This window comes from Lithobates pipiens, unplaced genomic scaffold (assembly GCF_037356315.1).
Source record: "Lithobates pipiens isolate NorthernLeopardFrog02 unplaced genomic scaffold, aLitPip1_a1.2 Scaffold_14, whole genome shotgun sequence".
NCBI classification, from domain to species: Eukaryota; Metazoa; Chordata; class Amphibia; order Anura; family Ranidae; genus Lithobates; species Lithobates pipiens.
The window spans coordinates 2,707,921-2,733,383 of record NW_027507728.1 but is presented as its reverse complement, the minus strand read 5'-3'; the positions used below and the strand labels follow the sequence as shown (position 1 = coordinate 2,733,383).

At 38.2% G+C, this 25,463-nt stretch overlaps 1 protein-coding gene across 12 annotated transcripts in view; it reads right to left on the bottom strand.

Moving 5' to 3' along the window:
• Nucleotides 1-10,419: 10,419 nt before the first annotated feature.
• The window catches only part of DAB2IP (DAB2 interacting protein), a 673,590-nt gene continuing 658,546 nt past the window's right edge, over nt 10,420-25,463 (bottom strand). For 11 of the 12 annotated variants that reach the window (XM_077479176.1, XM_077479181.1, XM_077479177.1 and 8 more), the window contains one exon: nt 23,502-24,176. In XM_077479176.1, coding sequence (XP_077335302.1) covers nt 24,009-24,176 — 168 coding nt within the window. In that variant the 3' untranslated portion in view covers nt 23,502-24,008. Of the gene's footprint in view, nt 14,218-23,501; nt 24,177-25,463 lie in introns of those variants that run through there. The other variant, XM_077479175.1, reaches the window with a different exon arrangement.

Genomic DNA, 25,463 nt, shown 5'->3' with positions numbered 1-25,463 from the left:
GAACTGAAGGTATAAAAACGTTCAGCCTTTACAACTAGTTTAAAATGTTTTAGCATGAATTTGGTTTTACTTCTGTACAGTATCTCACAAAAGTGAGTACACCCCTCACATTTTTGTAAATATTTTATTATATCTTTTCATGTGTCAACACTGAAGAAATTACACGTTTCTACAATGTAAAGTAGTGAGTGTAGAGCTTGTATAACAGTGTAAATTTGCCGTCCCCTCAGAATAACTCAACACACGCCCATTATTGTCTAAACGGCTGGCAACAAAAGTGAGTTACACGCCTAAGTGAAAATGTCCAAATTGGGCCCAATTAGCCATTTTCCTTCCCCGGTGTCATGTGACTCGTTGTGTTATTTGGTGTTATCGCTGTCACTCTCTTATACTGGTCACTGGAAGTTCAACATGGCATTTCATGGCAAATAACTCTCTGAGGATCTGAAAACCTGTGAAGCTTTGGTGAACTTCATTGCCCAAGAGGGTTAAGGCAGTTATGAAAAATAATGGTGGCCACATAAAATATTGACACTGGGCACAATTTGGACATTTTCACTTATTGGCGTACTCACTCTTGTTGCCAGCGGTTTAGACATTAATGGCTGTGTGTTGAGTTATTTTGAGGGGACAGCAAATTGACACTGTTATACAAGCTGTACACTCACTACTTTTACATTGTAACAAAGTGTAGTTTCTTTGCAAAAATATGAGGGGTGTACTCACTTTTGTGAGATACAGTATAGTCCCATCCAAATCTACTAGACCATCTAGCACGGCCCTCTAATTTTTTTATTTAGCTAGCAGGCTGACAAAACCCCCCCCCCCCCAAAAATAACACCTTGTGTGTGTGAAGACATCTTCCCTGTTGGTATACTGTATTCTGATAGTGGGACCTGCTGTCACCAGAATACACTGATCAGCCAATCGATTGCAGCCGCTGATTGACCAAAGTTTTAAGCATGTCCTTTCAAATGATCGACTTCTGTTGATCAGGGACAGCCACTCACTGGTTGAAATCGCTGTCAACAAATGTTTTCACAAGTTTGCTTCTGAATAAAAAAAAGGTTGACTATTATGATAGACCTCACTCCAACTGAACACAAATATAATTTCAGAATGACTGTATCACGAAGGATTCTTGAGACGTATGAAATTCATTTTAATGACTATAATGTGTTTAGTTGCATAATGTTTCCAACATGCAGCGTGAGTTTAACAGGGCTAAATGTGTTTTGTAGCCGATTTTTCATCTGTACTCCGTGTCCGGTATACCTTGCTACAGTGTCTAACAATAGTCAGCCAGCATTGTTGGATTCCAGTTGTGGCAATGTCCTGGTAGAGCTTTTTACCATGTTCGTCAGTGACTGCACCTAGATTTTCAGTAAAGAAAGTGTGAAGGCAGAAAATGAGTCTTGGGTCACATGTACGCATGTGGTATTGTATGTGGTATTGTATGTGGTATTGTATGTGGTATTGTATGTGGTATTGTATGCCATAAGAAGTTTGTCAAACAGCTGAATGTAGTTTGGTGCTCTGTGTAGCTGCCAAGAAATTTCTAAATGACATCCTTAAATGCTTTCCGAGTGATTTTCTCTGGCCCCACAAACAGATCTTTGAACTGCTTGTCGTTGATGTATCTGATCTGTGGACCAAAAATGCTTGCCTTTAACCACGTCCGCTCTGGAAGGTTTTCCCCCCTTCCTGACCAGGCCATTTTTTTGCGATACGGCAATTTGCTGCTTTAACTGACCATCGTGTGGTTGTGCAACACTGTATCCAAATACAATTGATGTCCTTTTTTCCCCACAAATAGATTTATTTTGGTGGTATTCAATCTCCTCTGCGGTTTTTATTTTTTGTGCTATAAACAAAAAAAAGCAACAATTTTGAAAAAAAATATACATATATTTTTTTTTTACTTTCTGCTATAAAACACATCCAATAGAATTTTTTTTTAAAATCTAATTTTTTCAGGAGTGCAGTGTAGCCAACATGTATTGAAAGGTGTACATTGCCATTGTGTACCAAGACAGCCTTGAGGCTTAACACCTATGAATCATTAACCTCTTGAGATCCGCGCTATAGCCGAATGACGGCTACAGCGCGGACCTCCTTTGCCGGGACTACGTCTATTGACGTCGTCCCGTGCACGAGCGGCCTGTGATCGGCGAGTCAATGAGACTCGCCTGATCACCGATCCAAGCAAGGGGTCGATCCCGACCTCTTACCACGTGATCATCTGTCAGCCAATGACAGCTGATCATGTGACAAAACAGAGCCGGTAATCGGCTATTTTTCCTCCTCGCGCTGACAGCGCAAAGAGAAAAAAAAAAAAGCCGATCACCGGCGGCCGTGATCGGGACATCAGTCCCGATCACGGCCAGTGTATCAGTGCCCACCTGCCCCCTGCCAGTAACCCCCAGAGCATTAATAAAGTGCCACCCAGCAGTGCCACCCATCAGTGCCCATAATGCCACCCAGCAGTGCCATACATCAGTGCCCACATTGCCATACATCAGTACTCACAGTGCCACCTAACAGTGCCCACAATCTGCCTCAACAACATTGCTGCACCTCAGTGCCACATATCCGTGCCCATCAGTGTCATCTACCAGTGCCCATCAGTGCCACCTATCAGTGCCACCTATCAGTGCCCATCAGTCCCATCTATCAGTGGTACCTATCAGTGCCCCTTAGTGCCACCCATCCGTGCCACCCATCCGTGCCCACCAGTGCCGCCTTATCTGTGCCCACCAGTGCCGCCTTATCTGTGCCCATCAGTACTGCCTTATCTGTGCCTATTGGTGCCACCTTATCTGTGCCTATTAGTGTCGCCTTAATTGTGCCTATTAGTGCCCACCAGTGCCGCCCATCAGTGCCCACCAGTGCCGCCTCATCAGCGCATTTCAATGAAGGAGAAAAATGACCTGTTTGCAAACTATTAAACATGATTTTTTTATTTTGCATTTTTTTTGTTTGTTTAGCAAAAAATAAAACTCCCAGCTGTAATTAAATACCACCAAAAGAAAGCTCTATTTGTGGGAAAAAAAATGATAAAAATGTCATTTGGGTACAGTGTTGTATGGCCGCGCAATTGTCATTCAAAGTGCATCAGCACTGAAAGCTGAAAATTGGTCTGGGCAGGAGGGGGGTTTAATTGCCCAGTAAGCAAGTGGTTAAAGAGATGTCATGTTCATGACCAAAAGCTGTGAACAAACCGTCAGTGTGAGTACAGAAAATTAGGTTTTTACCCTGTGCAAAGAAATATGTTAAACCATCTTGGCAGCTTTGAAAGGTAGACATTTTTGTGCCTAGTGATAGGAAAAAAACAACAACATTTTTTGCAGTCTTGTACCCAGTAGTTCTGCTTTTGATTTTGACAAATCTATGTCCCTGTGTCAGGACCCGGATCTGAATCGGCAAACTCTGCTGTGTCTGGCATTATCTGCGCTTCTGGTTGATCTCTTCGTGCGATATCTGCTACTGGACCCCGGGTTGCTCACCTCCTGGTGAGGCAATCCTGAGAACTGTGACCTGGTACTAACATGCAGCAAAACCCATTTCCACCATCAACAGCTCTGTTGAATAGAGGTTAGTGCTTAGCAGTGGTGGGACAAGGCCATCCAAAGCCCAGGGCAAACCTGCCAAATTGCGCCCCCCCACCCCAAAAAAAAAATATTGCCACTCTACGATATTACTTTTATAGCACAAACCCCCAAAATCCCCCCTTCTAGCACAAATCCTCTTCTCCCATCCATCTTCCCAACACAAATCCCCCCAAATCAAAACTCCTAGCACACCTCCCAAATTTGCCCTCCAAGAACAATTCTTACCCCCGACGCTCCCCCCCCCCCAGACTACCTTTCATAACACAAATCCCCCTCCCCAGTCTCCTTGTGGTGCCCCCCTATCTCACATGATACCACAGTGCCCAGGGCAGCTTCCCCTCCTGCCCACCCCTTGTCCTGGCCCTGGTGCTTAGACCCTGTACTTTAGGTGAACCTGCATCATCTGCCAGGGTGGCATGCTTGTATACTTATCCAGCTGGTTGGTGGGAGACTCTCTACTGCTATCGCTACTCATCTTTGATCTTCTCCCCTGATCGCGACAGCCTGATTATGTCGTTTAATTTTCACTCTTATGAGATGAGGCTCACACGGCAAATACAGTTTAAAATCCTGAACATTGTCATTGTCCATGCCTAGCTGGTGGATTGTAGCATCTGTTTCATCTAAGCTCCACTTCTTCGGTGTCTTCAATGCTGGCAGATTGTCATCAAGGGGTTTATTTACTAAAGCTGGGGAGTGCAAAATCGGTCTCAGTTCTGCATAGAAACCAGTCAACTTCCAGGTTTTATTGCCAAAGTTTAATTGAACAAGCTGGGGTTAGAAGCCGATTGGTTTCTCTGCAGAAGTGAGTCTGATTTTGCGCTCTCCAGCTTTAGTAAATGAAACCCCAAATGTCTCATGGTTGAAGGCAGTTCAGAATGTTCGTTTGACTTCTTTTTAGCTGAGAAACCTGTGGCATTAGTCAGTAGGCTTGTGCAATTTGTTTTGTAACAAATCGAAATTCGGCTGAATTTTGCATCTTTCGGACATTCGGATGCATCCGAATGTCCGAATAAAAAACGAATTACAACGAATACGAAAGAAATTATAGCAGATATAACGAATGAATTTGACATGATTCAGTAATTCTTTAAAGATCTAAACAAAAGGTCAGCTCAAAGTAAATCTTGTAGTCCAATCGGCCGATTCATTTTGTGCCGGAGGTTGGATTACTGGCAAAGTGCATTCCTGAGAACTGAGTTAGAAGGGTGTTGTGTTGTATTTGAGCCGAGGAGAAGAGACGTTGTCATTGTGTGTGTTAAAAGATTCAATAAACGACTTTCCAAACTACGAATCATTATCACGAATGTATATACATACATAAATATCGTATTTCAATGAATACGAACGAAATTATAGCACATATAACAAATGAATTCGACAGGATTCGAGATTCAGTATAACGAATATCGACACTCTACGAATAATAACGAATTATCCGAAAACGTATTAACGTAACATAACAAATATAACAGAACGAAATTATGTATTTTACGAACCGAAACTAAACTAAATTTGTGTGCACAAGTCTATTAGTCAGGAAGTAGCAGCAGTCTGTCACATGATCATTCTGTTCTTGCCTTATCAGGAGAGCAAACAGCATTGACTTCCAAGTCTTGATCACCAAAGTACAGTTCATATGCTTTCTTAACAAGTCTAGTCATGGTGCATCTTTAAGGCCCTTTTCACACGGGGGGATAGAATTCAGCTTTTAGCTGCGGATAGATTAAATTATCTACCTCAGCTAAACTCAGACAATGGATACCGGCAGTGATGCCTACACCCGAGCGGCATGCTCGTAGCTTGTTTACTGTGCGACTTATCCGTGTTGGTTTGTGAGTAGCTTTAATCCTTTTAATAAAATTGCAAATTTTTAAAGCCTTACTACACTATGGCGGGTTTTATATTTATTCTTTGAGCACCTATGCTGGCCTCATCTATGGAGTATTTATATGAACGGTGGTGACGTGATAGAAGTCCTCTCCCTGTTTCCCAGTGTTTTCCCTTAAAGGGCTACATATATGCTGTATACTTGACAGCAGTGAGGTAATTGCTTGGTGTGCCTAGTGAACACGTGGACATCACCGAAGTGGAGAGAGTTTTTTTGCACTGTGAATGCACAACTTCACTTTATATTTGTACTTTCTATATCGGACACCACAGCACTTGGGTTTTCATTTCTCTCCTTTCCTTTTGGGATTTAAACCTTGTCAGATATGCCTCAGTTCCTGTGCCGGCCTTGTTTGGCACCCGTCTCGTCTTTGCGGGGCCCCCTGCCGCGACTTCCGGTTGGGGGTACCCTGGATGACTGGTGGTGCCCCGCCACTACACCATCATTACATAAAATCTCAACTTTGATACCACATGTGCTTGCTCCTGACGAGTGGCACGAAAGCCATGAAACGCGTAGAGCCAATAATTGCCGTGTTCGTATATATTTTTTTGATTTCGACTCTCTACAATATTATCAACTACTCATCTTTACAGGCTTAATGAGGCCTTAGGTCTGCAGGTTATATCGTTTAATTATGATTGTATCCCATTCTGATTGTGGTGAACCAGGGAATTTTATGGAGGTCTTACTTTTAGTGACAATTGCTTTGTATATTTTTTATTAATTCATTTATCATTTTACCATTGATATGAATACTACAATGTATGTCCTATTCATTTTACGACTTACCTGTGCATTTGATGTATGATTATATGCAATTCGTGATTGTCACCTGTATGTTCTAGAATCATGTAAATAAAATTCCCTAATGATCACCCAACTACTTTTTTGGCAGTCATGTGCTTCATGTAAAGTCCCACCCCTTTTTTGGGGCTGGTAAAGCCCCTTTCCTTATCACTTATATTGGGATGGAAATTTATGACCTTACCGGGCCATTATTTCATGTAAAGTCCCCAGGGATGGAAATGTGTGACCTTACCAGGCCATGATTTCCTGAAAGTCCCTAAAAACCCCTCCTTCTCTCTTGTACTGTTTATGATATTTTCACTGTATCACCCACCATTGGACTATTTATTCTCTAAATTAATATTGTTTGCCATTAGTAATATTATATGCACCTCAGCACTTTAGTTTGTTTGATCACTGGTTTTACCACACCACGAGTGATATTTTGTTGTTTACACATTAATTGTTTTGTGGTTCATTGTGTTACCTATATATGATATTTCTATTTACTTATGACAGATCTACCATATATTATATAAAAATCAAAAGATTGGGACACGATAGGTAAATTACAGGTTATTTTTGTGATTACCAGTCAATCTATAGGATGCACCCAAAAGTGTTCAGAAAGCAAAATCTATGTTGTCCTGTAAATTTGGTTGGTCCCTGCTAAACTGGATGAATTTTGATCCATCTGTGGTCAGCTTAGTGTGTTACCAGGTATAAATAAAGGGGAAAAAAAAATAGACAACAAATGCAGGGACCACATCTAAAGATTGGTAAACTGCAATACAGTAGCATCTTGGATTATGAGCATAATCTGTTCCAGAAGAATCTTTTGTAATCCAAAGCACTCGTATATCAAAGCAAGTTTCCCCATGGGAATCAATGGAAATTCAGATAATTAATTCCACAGTGACTGCTGGTGTATGCAGTACTGTATGTGGCTAGAGATGCAGGGGTGCCGGTGTATGCAGTACTGCATGTGGCCAGAAGTGTGGGGGGGCGCCGGAGACACTCTGAGCATTTCCGAGTGTCCATGAGCATCACCGGCACCCCCGCACCTCTGACCAAATGCGGTAATGCACACCCCAGCAGCTTGAATTCTGCTTGTCTTGCGAGACAACGCTTGCAAACTGAGTCCAGATTAAAAAAAAAACTTGTATTGTAAAACGCTCGTAAACCACGTTACTCACATTCCAAGGTTTTACTTTAATATAAAGTTGAAGTTTAGCTTACAAAAAAAAATCCCTACAACTTTTATCATATCACGTAGCTATAATAAAGTATGTCCCGGGTTGTGCAGACAGCTGGATCCTGAAGAAATTTGCACTGCAGGAGGATGCTTTGTCCTCTTCCTGTCTCTGAACTTCCAGCTCTGCAATGGTTAACAGATTTAGATTTTCCAGCAGAACTGCAATATATATGGTCTCTATTGAGAAAAGTTCTATCATTAATAACACTGCCAGTAACATAATCTGTGAATGGGGGAGAGAATCCTGTGACTTGTCAGCCAGTCCCCCATTTACAGATTGTGTCACGGTTACATCCTTGCCTGTGTTCCCATTGAGTGATAATCATACCAGCAGGTGAATGGACAATTAAAAAAAAAAAAAAAACTACCAGCTGGTTTAACCCTTCCCTAATCTTATCAAATGTTTTGGCTGAAATTGCATTTTATTCCATATAACCCCCTGCAGCCAGAACTGAGAGATCATCTCACACAGGTCACTGGGAATGTACTTGGAGTCTGTGCTGTGCAACCTCCTCTCCTTCTTGTACTGTCACTTTTGACATAAGGCCCGTACAGACGATTGGACTTTTTGACAACAAACATGCAAATTAGCTGTTTTGGAGCAACATCCGACCGTATGTACGCTCCATCAGACAAACTTTTTTGGTTTTCATTGGACTTTTGTTGGCTGTGCGAACGGACAAACTTTCTGGCAACATAAGTCCGATGGAGAAAAGTCTGATCGTGTGTACAGAAAACCATAGGACTTTTGTACAAGGTACAAATACGCATGCTCAGAACCAATGCAAAAGATCAGACTACAATACATAAGTTGACCAAAGGTGGAGCTGGATTAATTGAACGTCCTCTTTTGAAGTGGCGTCAGTACGTTGTGACGTCACTACGTTCGTGTTTGTTGTCAAAAAGTCCGATCGTGTGTATGCAATACAAACTTGTGGACTACGACCCTTTGTACAAAAGTCCACGGGAAAGTTTGTACAAAGTCCGATCGTGTGTATGAGGCTATAAACTTGTAAATGACCTAGAAACGTTTTTTTTTTTTTTTTTTTTTGGAGGATTATTGAAATCACACCAGTTACAATATTTTGTAAATGATCTGGTCACATATCTGCAGGTTATCCTAAAACGGACACCCACTAAAAGACGTGAAAACAGAATAAAATATGTAAATAAATCTTTATTATTCTAATTTCCGATATACATGAATTTCACATCCACGTCATTCTCAGAACACAATTTGTAAAATGTTAGTACATTGATAACATAGAAAGTAGATCTTTCAAAAATAATATAAAAATAACTACTGACCTATCTACTGAGCAATCTCCCCAAATAAACCAACATGATAGAATTTTTAAAATGTGTTTTTTCAGCCAATTCCAGAATTCTTTTTACTGTGAGTTCTAGTGTCCCTTTTCAAGCTTTTATAAATTTTGACCTTCTCAAATAAAAAAAACAAACAAAAAAAAAAAACAGTAAGAATAACAGCACATTAGAAATGCAGATAACAAATTAAATGAAGTTGCTAAACAAATTGTAAACATTTGTTTGGTATAAAAAGGAACTGAGTAATGTGCACTTTTGTTCATTATGTATTTTTTAGCAGTTGACACTTAAGAAGGCATATGAGAGAAACATTGCTAATATGACATTTTCTATTTGCAAGAAAAAAAAAAATATATAAAGTATTGTTACTTGTAATGGGGTCTTTAGTTTAAAAACAGATGTATGGGGTAAAACATGGAGGTGGCTGGAGAGCTGAATGATATTTTGAAATGTGAAATGTTATGTCTGCAAAAAAAAAGACCTTTTAATGAGTTTATAAAAAAATCTATTTTTTAATTAGATTCGAGTTGCCATACACAACATTTTTGCTGTAATGTAAAAGGTATTTCAGAGTATTCTGAAGAGTCAAAGTGCTTAGCAGGTGTTAATATTGCAGCGACGTAAATTATTTAAGATGCAATGCAAAGTTAAAAGTCCCAGTATTCAAGAGCCACTTTACAATAAAACTGTGGGATATTCACAACTTTTCATTAACCTTTAATTTATCAACATAATCTATACACTTATTTACAAAAAAAAAATAAAAAATTTCAGTAGTCGTTGGTCATCTGTCACCATTCCTAAACGAGCAGCATCAGTAGAAATTTCTCTGTACACTTCAATGCAAATACTGCAGCAGATTTAAACATCAATATGGACATTTTCCCTGTCCAGTCAACATAAAAAAAACAAAAAAAACAAATGCTATCTACTGTTCAAATGAAGCACAATAATTATTATTCCCTTTATTGTACACTTTAATATACCACATTAATGCAGAAAAAATATATAAGGGTATATATAATAACTAAATATATATATATATATATATATATATATATATATATATATATATATATATATATATAATATATTATTATGTGAAGACCCATATTTACCAAATACTCTGTATAGACATAATGTATTTTAGGAGGACTTCAATAATTTTATTAAAAAAAAGGTCACACGTTACAGATACTGCACCATAAAATGATACATCTTTCAATGAATAAAGCTGCCATATGTTCAGTGATGCAAATTTAGATTCTGCGCAATGCCAAAATATCTTTTCCATTTATATAACAAAGAAATTAGTGGCGGTTTTTAATGACGTGTTTCTTGTCCGTAACCGATACCCACTATAGCATACTTATTAGTTCACTGTGAGTTGAGCAATCTTTTTTTTTTTTTTTTTTTTTTTATATTCTTTCCATGGGGACATCTCTGGAGCTGCAAGATTAGAATGGTCTTTAAAACTTACTTTACTATTGCTATTTAGGAAGATTAAAAGCGTGTTGTAAACGTATACATTTTCTGCACCATAGAAATTATTTTTTTTTTTAAAGTTTAGTTGTATGTACTTTATGGAACTTAGAATAAATTCCTATTAAAGGTTTTTAGACAACACTGCAGAGTATGGCAAATCCAAACAAGAGGCCGATTCTTCATTTTAGAGGAAACCTGTTGTTACCTTTCACAGCTGGTGTTGCATCCAGGACTGGAGGTGACAGTAGTTTGAAGCCAAAGGACAGCTCAGTAGCTTCACATGCTGGGGTATACTGTATCTGTCTTTAATGCTGAATCTAGGACCTAAGCAATGGTAACCTCCTGGAGTTAGATGGAAATCCTGTCTGTCTTGAGATGTTGCCCTTAAATTAAACCAATTACAAGAGCGTAATTGTTGACTTACTTCAAAAACGCTGGTTGCCTGGCTTTCATGTTATCCATTGTCTTGATTTAGCATTTTAGAGGAAGGCTTATGATTATGATGGCAACTTATGTATTTCTCCCAGGTTTCCATTGGGAATTTGGAAGTCTTCATACTGGTGCTCTATTTGTTGCAGTTAAAACAAAAAACATTTTACCAGCTAGTAGCTAGAATCCGCCCCTTGAAGGTGCTATAAATTGTGAAATTCTGGAGAAGCTGTGAGCAATTTTTTGAGGTTTCCGTAGAGCTGCAGGATTAATCGTTAAGAATCGAGATTGCGATTCTTTCCAAGCATTTTCCCGATTCTATGCAGAGTTCTCTGCTCAAGCCGACAGATCGCAAAAAAAACAAAAAAAACAGGCAGTCTGCCAAGTTTCACAATGTTCTTCAGCCGCTGAGCTAACTATAAACATTGTAACATTTTTGTTCTATAGATCAAAGGAATGACCTTCGGTCTGTAAATAAGGGAAGTTTAACCACTTTAAGACTAAGTTTAACTTAAAGACTAAACCTTTTTCTGACACTTGTTGGTTTCAAGTTAAAATCATTATTTTTTGCTAGAAAATTACTTAGAACCCCCAAACATTATATTTATTTATATATATATATATATATATATATTAGGAGAGACCTTAGAGAATAAAATGGCGATTGTTGCAATATTTTATGTCCCCCTGTATTTGCGCAAATGCTTTCAAATGCAATTTCTTTTGGAAAAAAATACACTTTATTGAATTTATAAAAAACGAAACTGTAAAGTTAGCTCAGTTGTGTTGTATAATGTGAAAGATGATGTTATGTTGAGAATCATGTTCTTTATTCTAAGCAAAAAAATTGTGATTCTCATTTTTCCTAGAATCGTGTAGCTCTAAAGGCTCTGACCTTCAGAGTCATCTTACTGTCGGCTTGGAGTTCAGAGATTCTGGAGGATGGCAGCAGTAATTACTGTGTGGTGTGTCCTTCTGCAGGAGATTTAAACCCCATTTTATATGACTGGGAAGAAAAAAGATTGCTGCATTATATCACTGTGTGTGCAAATGTGCTGTGAAATAGAGTACATTCACTGTCATGGAAGATGAAAACGAATTAATATTTCATTCCACTCAAATTAAACCACCTACTCTTAAACCCTGACAAGCATTTATTATAGAGAGAAAAAACTCTAGTTTTACACTCGCTTTAATAATCCTCTATTTACATATAAAATACGATGTTCTAATTACTAGCTTGGAATTTCTATACATTTTTACCTTAAACAGCCTCCTAGGTGACCGATCCATTAAATTACAAAAATATTATTGGTCAGTTAATTTGTTGGTCTGCATATTGGTAATTAAAGAAAAAAAAAAAAATAGAAAGCTACAAAGAAAAAATAATTTACTTTGACAACAAATATAAAACGACATTGTTTCCTGTTTGAAACTTCATGTAGTGCTGTGCATTTTTATTTCCTAATGACTCGGTATCAATTTATGCGAACTACAGTGAGTGTGTGTGTGTGTGTGTGTGTGTGTGTGTGTGTGTGTGTGTATATATATATATATATATATATCTCTATATATTGTATTGATTTGATGTTTTACGCTATCTCAAACTTGGACAAACTTTTTGTTTTGGTGTGCAGCAATGTCAACAATGTACATTGTACTGCACCACATAATAGTCTGACATCAGGGAAACCTATTTGAGCATATAGACACAAGGACCGTATAGTACAGTGATGGCGAACCTTGGCACTCCAGATGTTTTGGAACTACATTTCCCATGATGCTTAGCTACACTACAGAGTGCATGAGAATCATGGGAAATATAGTTCCGAAACATCTGGGGTGCCAAGGTTCGCCATCAATGGGTATAGTACAGGGATCTCAAACTTGCGGACCTCCAGCTGTTGCAAAACTACAAGTTCCATGAGGCATTGCAAGGCTGACCATTACAAGCATGACTCCCACAGGCAGAGGCATGATGGGACTTGTAGTTTCACAGCAGCTGGAGGGCCGCCAGTTTGAGACCCCTGGTATACTACATGTGATTCCTTTTGTACTGTATTGTTTGCCACAGATATGATTTGTACATTTGAAGGACATCGCTGGTGTAGTGCTCAGGGGAGATTTCATATTTGGTCATCTTTTAATTAATACGATTATTTTTGTAGCTATTAAGTAAAACATAATATACTTCATGCTACCGTGCGTTGCACACTTATTTATTGTTCTGTAGACTTGGATATGAGGGAAACCTCTATCTAAGATAAAGAAAAAGTTAATAGTATCTGTAACAGAAACAAAATGATGGTATATTTATTTCAGTTGTGTCATGGACAAGTACAATCTTTAATGGCTGAGTGTTACTGTCCCTCAGCATGACTTCCACTGCAAAGGAAAAAAAATAAATATATATATATATATATAAAAAAAACAAAATTGGACCAGATTTGTTCATATCAGCCTATAAATAATAGGTGCGTACAGGAGAAACAAGTTTTTTTTTTTTTTTTTTCCCTGTTTTAGTTCAGTTTATATATTTAGGACAATTAGACTACAACCCGTTCAGTATTTTTGCTATTGCATATTTTACAAGATAGTTATGTCATGTATAGAGTTGGCTCTTTACTTATATTTTAATTTTGACCACAAACGTCACAATATAAATAAAAAAAATGTTCACGTTTTTAAAAATAAAAAATATTGATACTTCCAAGTTCTTCCCGTGTAATTCTCTGCAGTTTTATAGTTTTATCTACAACAGTATACATTCTTTTATTTTCCATAATGGAAAGTAGAGGTAAAAGACCGCAGTTTTGTCCATTATTCGATTATAATTATTAAACTGTACAAAAAAAAGGTCTTTGGAGTTTTTAACCTCCCGAAAGCAGCATTTTTCTGTTTTTGCTTTTGTGGACTCCGAACTCCAAATCTCAGTGTTTTGGCTCCTTGGAGTTGAGTGGCCACGGATGAAATTGGTTTTATATTGTCCTAGTTCAGTCAGAAAAAAATAAAATGACTACATACAATTGTCCATAAAAGCCACAAAAGTTTTCTGGCTGGTCAGTCCCATCTCAGGTTAAGTCCAAACTGTGCGAAGGCTGTTTTAAAAGTTTGGGATGGAGCACACAGTGCTAGTGAGCAGCATGGAAGGTGTCATTATTACTATTTTTTTTTTTAAAAACAGGAATTTACTGATTAGCGGGCTGCTATCAGTGGGATGAATCTGCATTCTCCAACACGGATATATAATCCCTCTGCATGGGGACTCGCCAGACAAGGGGAAAATCCGCAGGCAAATCATGGAGCTGGTTCTCTGTATTTTTTTAGATCACTTACATTCTTCCGTGCCTTTATTTTTCCAAGCAGAGACTTTCCCCAAATATTAAGTGGCCAGTATTCCAGATTAATGATGATTTTTTTTCTAAGGCATACTGTGAAAAAAAAGAAATATAATTTACCCACCAACACCTTCTCCTGTATTTTTTTTTTCTATATTAAATCTTTCTTCTTTTATTAGACTTTCTATGGCTGATATATGATTTCAAAACCCATATGCTCCCAATTACTGAACTTGATTACTTAAAAAATAGAAAATTTAATTTTTTTGTTTTTGGGTTGAATATATGAGGAAGCTCCACATTCAATTGTTATGAAAATTAATTCACAAAAAAAAAAAAAAAAATGAGGATGATGAAAAAAAAAAACAAAAAAAAAACATGTAGATGGATTCCAGAATGTTCCAGACAGATTTTCCATGATCAGGGATGTTGTCAAAAATTCAATTGCTACAAACTTTACCAAAACGTTCACATTCAAAGAAAATAAATATAAAGGCATTTGGAAAAACCATTTTGCCAACAATCACGTTTCACAATTTAATCCGGGATAATTACACTTTTAACATAAAAGTTAAACGACATCTAGAGAACAAGCTATAGTAAAGTTAAAAAAAAAAAAAAAAAAACGTGTAATGTTTTAGTATGTTGTGCTAATCCCTTGGTGATTATAGTCCACTTCCAGACTTCAATGTGTCCATTAAACAAAATCGTTTTTTTTTTTTTTTTTGTGAAAGAAATATCTTAGCCATTGCCACTTTTGAATTGAATACTGCTTACTCAAAATTCTACAAAAAAATACCCCATAAATGACAACATGAAAGAAGTTTGTAATTTTTGCATATGTATTAAAAATAAGAAACAAAAATCCCATGGACATAAATAAGTATTCACAGTCTTTGCTCACTACTTTGTCGACGCACCTTTGGCGCCAATTACAGCCAAGTATTTTTGAGTATGATGTTACAAGCTTGGCACACCTATTTTTGGGCAGTTTCTCCCATTCTTCTTTGCAGGACCTCTCAAGCTCCATCAGGTTGGATGGGGAGCGTTGGGGCACAGCCATTTTCAGATCTCTCCAGAGATGTTCAATTATATTTAAGTATGGACTCTGGGCCACTCAAGGACATTCACAGAGTTGTCCCATAGCCACTCCTTTGTTATCTTGGCTGTGTGTTTAGGGTCCTGTTGGAAGATGAACCTTTGCCCCAGCCTGACGTCTAGAGCACTCTGGAGCAGGTTTTCATTAAGATGTCTCTGTACAGTACATTGCTGCGTTCCTCTTTTCATCGATCCTGACTAGTCTCCCAGTTCCTGCCACTGAAAAACATCCCCACAGTATGATGCTTCCACCACCATGCTTCACTGTAGGGATGGTATTGGCCAGGTGATGAGTGGTGCTTGGTTTTCTCCAGACATGCTATTCAGGCCAAAGAGTTCAATATTTGTTTCATCAGACCTGAGAATTTTGTTTCTGATGGTCTGAGAGTCCTTCAGGTGCCTTTTGGCAGACTCCCGGTGAGCTGTCCTATGCCTTTTACTGAGGAGTGGCTTCTGTCTAGCAATTCTACCATACAGATCTGATTGGTGGAGTGCTGCAGAGATGGTTGTTCTTCCTGAAGTTTCTCCTCTCTCCACAGAGAATTGCTGGAGCTCTATCAGAGTCACCTCCGTGACTAAGGACCTTCTCCCCCCAATCGCTCAGTTTGGCTGGGCGGCTCGCGCTAAGAAGAGTCCTGGTGGTTCCAATCTTTTTCCATTTGCAGATGATGGAGGCCACTATGCTCATTGGGACCTTCAGTGCTGCAGACGTTTTTCTGTCCCCTTCCCCAGAGTTGTGCCTCCCATACAATCCTGTCTCGGAGGTTTACAGACAATTTCTTGGACTTCTTGGCTTGATCTGTGCTCTGACATGCACTGTAAATATATAGACAGGTGTGCGCCTTTCTAAATCATGTACAATCAACTGAATTTACCACAGGTGGACTCCAAGTTGTAGCAACATCTCAAGGATGATCAGTGGAAACAGGATGCACCTGAGCTCAATTTTGAGCGTCATGGCAAAGTCTGTGAATTCTTATGAACATGGAAATTTTATTTTATTTTATAAATTTGCAAAGATTTCAAACAAACTTCTTTCATGTTGTCATTATGGGGTATTGTTTGTAGAATGTTTAGGAAAATAATGAATTTAATCAATTTTGGAATAAGGCTGTAGCATGACAACATGTGGAAGTGAAGTGCTGTAAATACTTTCCGGATGCACTGTGTGTGTGTGTGTGAGTGTGTGTGTGTGTGTATAATAATACACACACACACTGTATGGCACTAAAATTCTTATCCTGAAGAGCTGTAATTTACGTATATGTTCTGAGTATTTATATTCAATTTCATTGTCTGTTGGCTAATACATTAACCAGTTCCCGACCAGCGCACGCCGATGTATGTCGGCAGAATGGCACAGGCAGGCAAATGGGCGTACCTGTACGTCCCTTTAAATTTGCTGCCCTGCCATCGGGTGCGGGCTGCGCTCCCGTGCTGGTCGGGACCCACGCGAGTCCGGTCGTGGGTCCCGCGGACTCCATCGCCGCGGGCATACCCGCGATCGTCTCACGGGACGGCTGAATGGAGAAATTCCATTGTAAACAGCATTTCTCCATTCTGCTTAGCAACTAGTGACGCTTATCTCTGCTCCATATGATTGGAGCAAAGATCAGTGTTCACTAAATGAAAGCCCAGCCCCCAACAGTTAGTAACACACCCCTAGGAACACTTAACCCCTACACTGCCACCCACTGGTTAACCCCTTCACTGCCAGTGTCATTTACACAGGAATCGTTGCATTTATATAGCAGTGATTGCTGTATAAATGACAATGGTCCCAAAAATGTGTCAAAAATGTCCGATGTGTCCGCCATAATGTCTCAGTCACAATAAAAATCGCTGATCGCCGCCATTACTAGTAAAAAAAAAATTAATAAAAATGCCATAAAACGATCCCCTATTTTGTAAACGCTATAACTTTAGCGCAAACCAATCAATAATCGCTTATTGTGATTTTTTTTTTTTTACTAAAAATATGTAGAAGAATACGTATTGGCCTAAGGAAAAAAATGTTTTATATATTTTTGGGGGATATTTATTATAACAAAAAGTAAAAAATAAAGCGTTTTTTTTTCAAAATTGTCGCTCTATTTTTGTTTATAGCGCAAAAAATAAAAACCGCAGGGGTGATCAAATACCACCAAAAGAAAGCTCTATTTGTGGGGAAAAAAAGGATGTCAATTTTTGTTTGGGAGCCACGTCGCACGACCGCGCAATTGTCAGTTAAAGCGACGCAGTGCCGAATCGCAAAAAGTGGTCTGGTCTTTGACCAGCAAAATGGTCCGGTCTGAAAGTGGTTAAAGATATTCGAAGTTTGGTTAAGACATGTTACTGTCAAATTGAGACAATGACAGAATTAGTGGTTTACTAAAAAAGTATTATTTAAACGAGCAGTAATGCAGCCTTATATAAACTTCATGGTGCATAACATGGTTCCATTAGTAGAGTGGGAACAAATATGTGAAATTGCTGTAAATATATGAGAAATCTGTTTCACTGTGCCTAATTCCTCTGCCAGTTATGGCACTTCAAAAAGAAATTGAAAATGATATTATTTAATGAAGGCTCCAGAGTGAACATTAAACATGTAAATCTGTTTTTGTTTTAAACAATTCCTCAGACAGAAGAAAACCTGTTTTTGGGTTTAAACAGAAATTGGCTGATTTCATTTGAAGAAGTTCCTTTCTGCAATAAAGTTAAGGGGATATTTACTGTCTACCTGCTGCAGATCATTTTTCTTTTTTTTTTTCTTTTTTCTATTTGACAGAAATTTGTGTGCATATGTCAAAACATAGAGCATTAATGTCAGAACAATTTGGCAATAGATATGACAGATCTGTGCTGCGGAGTGCTTAGTCAGGCTTTTCATAAGTGAATTCTGGAAGTGTCTATTCGCCACAAATTGGAAGCGTTACGACTGACCTAAAATTGCTTCAGTGTAACAATATAAGAGTCGATTTCTTGGAGCCAGAGAAATATTTTAGTATAAAAAGGAATATTATAAAGCTAAATGTGACAGAAGGATGACATGAACTAAGCTCCCTAATAAAAAAAGAGGATGGGGCTGACTCTGCACAAGAAACATTGAGAGCAATGAATATATATATATATATATATATATATATATATATATATATATATATATATATATATATATATATATATATATATATATATATATATATATATATATATTTTTTTTTTTATTCAGTATTTGCACAAAATCAAAAATAAGTCTGTTATATCATAAATGTACAGCCCTGAGGAGTCAATGGGAAGACAGTGCAGAGGGAGAATGTCTGTCAAGAAAGGGTAGAAATAGGAGTACTTTGGGGGGTAGTGCACTGAGTGGGGGGTTTGCTTTGGGGTCATTCATTTTTTATTTATTTTTTTGGATGATCTGCGATAGGCTGATTACAAGAGCACCTTACTGCCAACTTGCATGATTCCAGGGGGGTCACATTTATCTGCAATTAGAAAGGAAGGTTGAATCTTTTTTGTCATCTATTTGCTGTGGGCAGTTTAATTGCCGGGGCATCAAAGAGCTTAACACAGGGATATGCACTTAGCGGACCTCCAGCTGTTGCAGAACTACAAGTCCCATGAGGCATAGCAAGACTCTGACAGCCACAAGCATGACACCCAGAGACAGAAGCATGATGGGACTTGTAGTTTTGCAACAGCTGGAGGTCCGCTAATTGCTTATCCTTGGCTTAACAGCAGGTAATTCTCCATATTCACAAACAAGCTTTTGAGCGGGTGAAACCCAGCATGGCACGTTTCTTTCACAGGGTACCTTAGGAAAAATGAAACCTAATTATTAGTCTGTAAACTGGGACGAATAGACACAAAAAAAAGACTGATGTACCTCTGTAACATTAACTTTGTAGCTACATACCCATCATTGGCTATATATATATATATATATATGTGAAACAGCCCGCACTGCTTTGTTCAAAGTTTGTTCTGTCACTTGTCAAGTTAACATGTACAAAAAGAAAACTATATGATAGATCTTATATGATGTAAATGTAATATGAAATATTTTTTGTAGGTATTGGGGGGTGGGGGCTTTGCAGGATTGGGAAAGTCAACCAGTTGTTTCTTTCCTTCCTATGCGTTTAGTGTCTTTCCATTGATAAATGAGTATTTCATATGTTAATCTTGTCCTGGGATTATATATAAAATGAGATTTTATACAGCCCCATGAATGTTTTTTGTGCAGAGAATATGTAGAGTTCTCGGATTCACTCTTTTGATACAGTGCAGAGTTTCATCAGACAGGAGACAAGATAATATTAGAAGTTTCATAACAGCAAACTGAGTAGATGGGTCACGCTTGGCAGATTCTGCATTACAAGGGAATCGCCTGCATAATTTACAACTTTGTGTAGAAACAAGAGAAAAAAAAAAAACTTGAGTCTTAGTGCCAGGTACAAGAGTGCAATCTATATATCTTCCCTGCTTTCTGGCGTAATGCTAAACTGCCATCTCTACTGTGTGGATATAATGCAGATGTGACTGTGCGCTGTTTGATCATGGCAAGTATTGCATTACAGCCATATTGAGGTATGTTCTGGTAATATCTGTGGCTGAGATGCAAGCCTTTTGGGGGTGTTTTGGTTATGAGGGAAATGTATCATAATTTACTCACATATTGTTCAGTGGAAATTTTATTTTTGCTGGAGGTGGGGCAGGAAACTAATGGCATCTAATTTTCTTCTGTGTTATGTGGAGATAAATAGCGTTGCATATGAGAAAGTATTAATTTTTGAATGCATAGAGGACTACAGGGGCAAATACAGCAGTTGTGGTTTAACTTTAGAACAATGTTTTGTGCGATCTGATAGATATTCTGACAAAATAATTGGCTCTGCTATTGATTCTCCATCTGTGAACTTCTCTATTGAAATGGATAAAGTAGACAAATTCCTGATTCAAAGCTGATGCAGCTGTCTGTCCATTTCACAATTTATGTGTCTGGGACTTGTCCTCCATGGGCATGTCAGCTTAGAAATCTGGGCAACGATGCCCTTTCGTCATCACTCCAACATGGCACATCTCATTTGAAATATGCTGCATAAAGTTGTTTGAAGTTGGAAGACTCTTTCATTGAATGATCTTGTAAAAGGGATCTCTAGTCTTTTTATATATTTTTTTTTTTGGATAAAAAAGGTATATGTGAATATTGGCTTGATCTAAATAGCTGTACCCAATGTGTGTTACTGATATATAACACATACAGTGTATAAACAGAGAAAATGGAATATGGCTGGAGAGTCCTCATGGTATATGGCACCTCATCCCAAATATTATTTAAGAAAGTAGGGAGGGATAGAGAACAGGGATTATAACGGTGCCTAAGAACATATATATTACAAATGATACGTAAAAAAAATATATTTTTATTAGTACATGTAAATTTGGACATGCAATACATACATAGGTGTGTTGACAATCACAGAGCAAAATATACATACAGGAGTGGCCAAGATGTTGAACACCAAATGAAATTACAGGCAATAAGTCCCTATAGGTTTCGCTAAACATTGGCTTCTTCGGGGGAAGTAATATTAATGACCTGTACAAGTATGTTGAGTCTATAAAAGACTCAAAATTATATCTTTAGCGAAAACTTACAAAAATATATAATCGTGCAAAAAATTATCGTACAGAAAAAATGAATTTAACATATTTTAATTGGAATGCTAGAAGCATGACATGGCTTAGAAGGCTCCCCATAATGGATACCCTCACACACCCCACTACCTACCCAGATACCCCAGAGGGCCCCCTAGCATATGGAAAGAAAGGAGTATACATCAAAATAATGCAATGGAACAAAATATATCCAATTTTTGTTCCCTTGCATTATATTGATGTATCCTCTTTTCTTTCCATATGCCAGGTCTTTATTAGCCCCCTGCAGCCACATTTGTTGTGGCGTTGGGCTGTTGATTTCCCGGGAGGACCTGGTGCTTCATCTGCTCTCGGGGGGGGGGGGGGGGGATCTGGGTAGGTATTGGGGTGTGTGAGGGTATCAGTTATGGAGCCTTCTAAGCCATGTCATGCTTCCAGCATTCCAATTAAAATATTTTCATGAATTTTTTCTGTACAATTATATATTTTTGTAGCTTTTCTCTAAAGATATAATTTTATGGCTCTTATAGAGTGAACATACTTGTACAGGTCATTAATATTACTTCCCCTGAAGAAGCCAATGTTCTGGGAAACATGTAGGGACTTATTGCCCGTAACTTCATTTGGCCACTCCTGTATGTATATTTTGCTCTGTGATTGTCAACACACCTATGTATGTATTCTATGTCCACATTTTTGTACCAATAAATATATATATTTTTTTTACATATCATTTGTAATATATATGTTCTTAGGCACCGTTCTAATCCCTGCTCTCTATCCCGCCCTACTTTGTTACATACAGTGCATATTTCTTTTTTCTGTGTAATTTATGCACACAAAGGTAACCATATTTATTCTCGGTAGATGCAGGCATGTTCTATAGCTGTACAGAAAATCTTTACTGTGCAGGCATGTTCTATAGCTGCTTTCTCTCACTGTAAGTCCCGGTTCACACTGGGGCGACTTGTCAGACGACTTAGCCGCCTGACAAGTCACGCTCTGTTCTATACTATGGAACTGTTCTAATAGGAGCAACTCAAGTTGCTCCAACTTAGGCCCCTTTCACACTGGGGCGGTGTGGCCGTCGGAGGTAAGGCGCCGCTATTTTTAGCAGCGCTTTACCGTCGGTATGCGGCCGCTAGCGGGGTGGTTTTAACCCCCGCTAGCGGCTGAAAGGGTTAAAACCACCCTGTAGCCACGCTGCCCCATTGATTTCAATGGGTAGGAGCGGTGAATATACCGCTCCTTTCACCGTTCCAAAGATGCGGCTAGCAGGACTTTTTTCACCGTCCTGCTAGCGCACCGCTCCAGTGTGAAAGCCCTCTGGCTTTCACACTGGAGTGAAAGGGGCGGTTTTCAGGCGCTACAGTGCTATAAAGGGGCCTAAGAAAAAGGTTCCTGTAATATTTTTGGGGCGACTTGCATTGACTTCTATACAGAAGTCGTTTTGCAAGTCGCGTGCAGATCGCCTCTGTGAGTCGTGCTGCAAGTCGCGTCGCCCCCCTGTGTGAACCGGCACTAAGTCTATCAAACTGCTAGAAAACACAATTTCTATGTGGCTTAACCTGACATCTCAGCAGCAGAAGTTCTGCAGGAAGGCTAACTGCACTGCCTGGTGCAGAGCTGTCTACTAGACTCACTGGAGCTTTTCTATTATATTTCTGTGCTCTTCAAGGAGGCTAACTACTTTACCTTGAACAGAGCTGTTCACTAGACTCATTGCAGTCTCCCTATAATTGTTCTGTACTCTTGGCTGACTGTTGCTATTGGTTTGTAAAGGTTTGTTTTTTATTTTCTAAATAGGTTCCTTTAAGCTAGTGCATTGTTGGTTCACTTACATTTTCCTTCGATTTCCCTTCTAAAAAATTTTTTTCTTTATTTTCTTTGTCTGAATTTATCACTTTCTGTTCCTCCTCAGTAAGCTGTTCTGGCTGACTAAACACCGCTCGGATGATGGTGAGAAGTTTACTGAGGAGAAACAGGAAGTGAGAAATTCAGACAAAGAAAAAAAACATTTAGAAGGGAAATCGAAGGAAAAGGTCAGTGAACCAACAATGCACTAGCTTAAAGGAACCTATTTAGAAAATAAAAAACGAAGCTTTACAACCCCTTTAATTTTATGTTAAGCTCAGGGACTACTTTATAAAGGCCAGAATCCAGTCTTCAAATTTTTTCCCCCCTCACCATTTCTGTTACTTTGGCACAAACCGGAGAATATTTGGTGGTGAAGTTGAGCAAAGTAACAGAAATGTCTCAAGTTTCAAAGTGTGGGAAACAGAAAAGCAATTATTTTGAAGATCCTAATGCTGTTTTAGGCCACATGGGAGGGTTAGGAATCCATGTGGTGGAGAGGCTGCACAACAGAGAAGGGTTATTCTTACAAAGCATTTTTGATCCCACAGGTAGATAATCTGGCCATATTTAGCTGGAAGACTAACTTTAGCCATAGATGTGACACTTCTGCCATGACCAGTGTAAATGACATTGTGCCATTACTATGGGAAGTGATTATTGGACACATGCATGTCTGGAGGAATTTAGTAGATATAATGCAAGCTGTGGCCGCCTCCCATTTCATTATGGAAGGCTAAATGTAACCAGTCAAACATATTTTTCAAGGAGAGAAGAAGTGATTTGCTGCCGTTTTTTAAATTTTTATTTTATAGTTAAACGCAAATCCGTTTGGATCCACGGACAAAGTGCAGGTGTCATCAGTGTTCATATCTCCGCCATACAGGACTCTGCAGGCATAATAGGCCACCCATAGTGTTAGAATATTTGCTTACTATAGTTTTCTGTCCTGCCCTTAAGGGCATAATTTGGCAAATGTTTTTTGGACAAGAAAGAAATAAAAATAGTATCATTTAACATTAAAATAATTCACCAGCAATAACAGGAATCATATACAAATATGTATTGTTATGGCACATTTTTACAACATCTGTGAGTAGTTTTTTTCTCCAAGAAAAAAAAAAAACCTCTATAATTTGCATTTCTAGGTGTTTCCTAGAATACATCAGTCTAATATGTTGCCTCCAGCAATGAGTGCGTCAGAGCAGGACCATCCATAGTGAGCCAAGTCCGTTATTAGCGGAGGGGGGGGGGGGGCAACGGTCATGTCTCTGCTGTATTCCCGACCGTTAACAATTACTGCTGTTTCTGAATTCACCGTTTTCTGTGATCTGCAATTTAGTTGGGTTTGTGGGTGAAATTCCGTTACGTGTTTGCATGCTGTACCTCTCTTTTAGCTGCGTTAGGGCACTCATTAACCTGGCGTTGGCGGCATCTAGTGAGGCAATACGTTTTTCCTGAAATGACAATAAGACAACGTTTGACTCAAAGGAATTTATATTTGCTGGGTGGTTACTACACATTCTCATCCATAAAGCTAAGAACACTTCTGTACAGCAGTGTTAGTGTTATTTTCATTGACATAATTATTTTAGTCAACTAAAATGAAATCGAAATTTGATGCCAAAATTAACACTGCAACATCAGCATCGAGTGAATCTACGAAGCTGCTGAAAGGGAAAAAAAAGGCTTTTCTTTTTTTCTTGATATTGGTAATATGTGCAATGGCATTACAGCCAATAGAGTGTGTGTGTGTGTGTGTGTGTGTGTGTGTGTGTGTGTGTGTGTGTATGTGTATGTATGTATGTATGTATATATATATATATATATATATATATATATATATATCACATACATACAGATGTATATTAGGCTTGTGCAATTTGTTTCGTAACGAATCGAAATTTGGCCGAATTTTGCATCTTTCGGACATTCGGATGCATCCGAATGTCCGAATAAAAAAAATAACAAATTACAATGAATAGCGAATGAATTCGACATGATTCGTTAATTCTTTAAAGATCTAATGAAACAAAAGGTCAGCTCAAAGTAAATCTTGTAGTCCCAATCAGCTAATTAATTTTGTGCCGGAGGTTGGATTACTGGCAAAGTGCATTCCTGAGAACTGAGTGAGAAGGGTGTTGTATTGTATTTGAGCCGATGAGAAGAGACGTTGTCATTGTGTGTGTTAAAAGATTGAATAAACAAACGACTTTCCAAACTACGAATCATTATCACGAATGTCTATACATACATAAATGGCGAATTTCAACGAATACGAACGAAATTATAGCGCATATAACGAATTAATTCGACATGATTCAAGATTCAGTATAACGAACATCGACACTCTACGAATAATAACGAATTATCCGAAAACATATTAACTTAACATAACGAATATAACAGAACGAAATGATGTATTTTACGAATGACAACGAACCGAAACTAAACTAAATTTTCCATTGTGCACAAGTCTAGTGTGTGTATGTGTGTATATATATATATGTATATATATATATGTATATATATATATATATATATATATATATATATATATTTATTTAAACGTTGTACTTCTGTTTGTCAAAAAGCTATTTTTGTTCATGAAACTGGTTTTATTTATAAAAGGTGTTATATATCACAATGGGCAAATCTGTAGTGCATGTTCAAACCTTTATACCATAAATATGTTCTATTTTTACTCCAAGAGTTTATGAGTTTTGCAATTCTAGAGACATGCT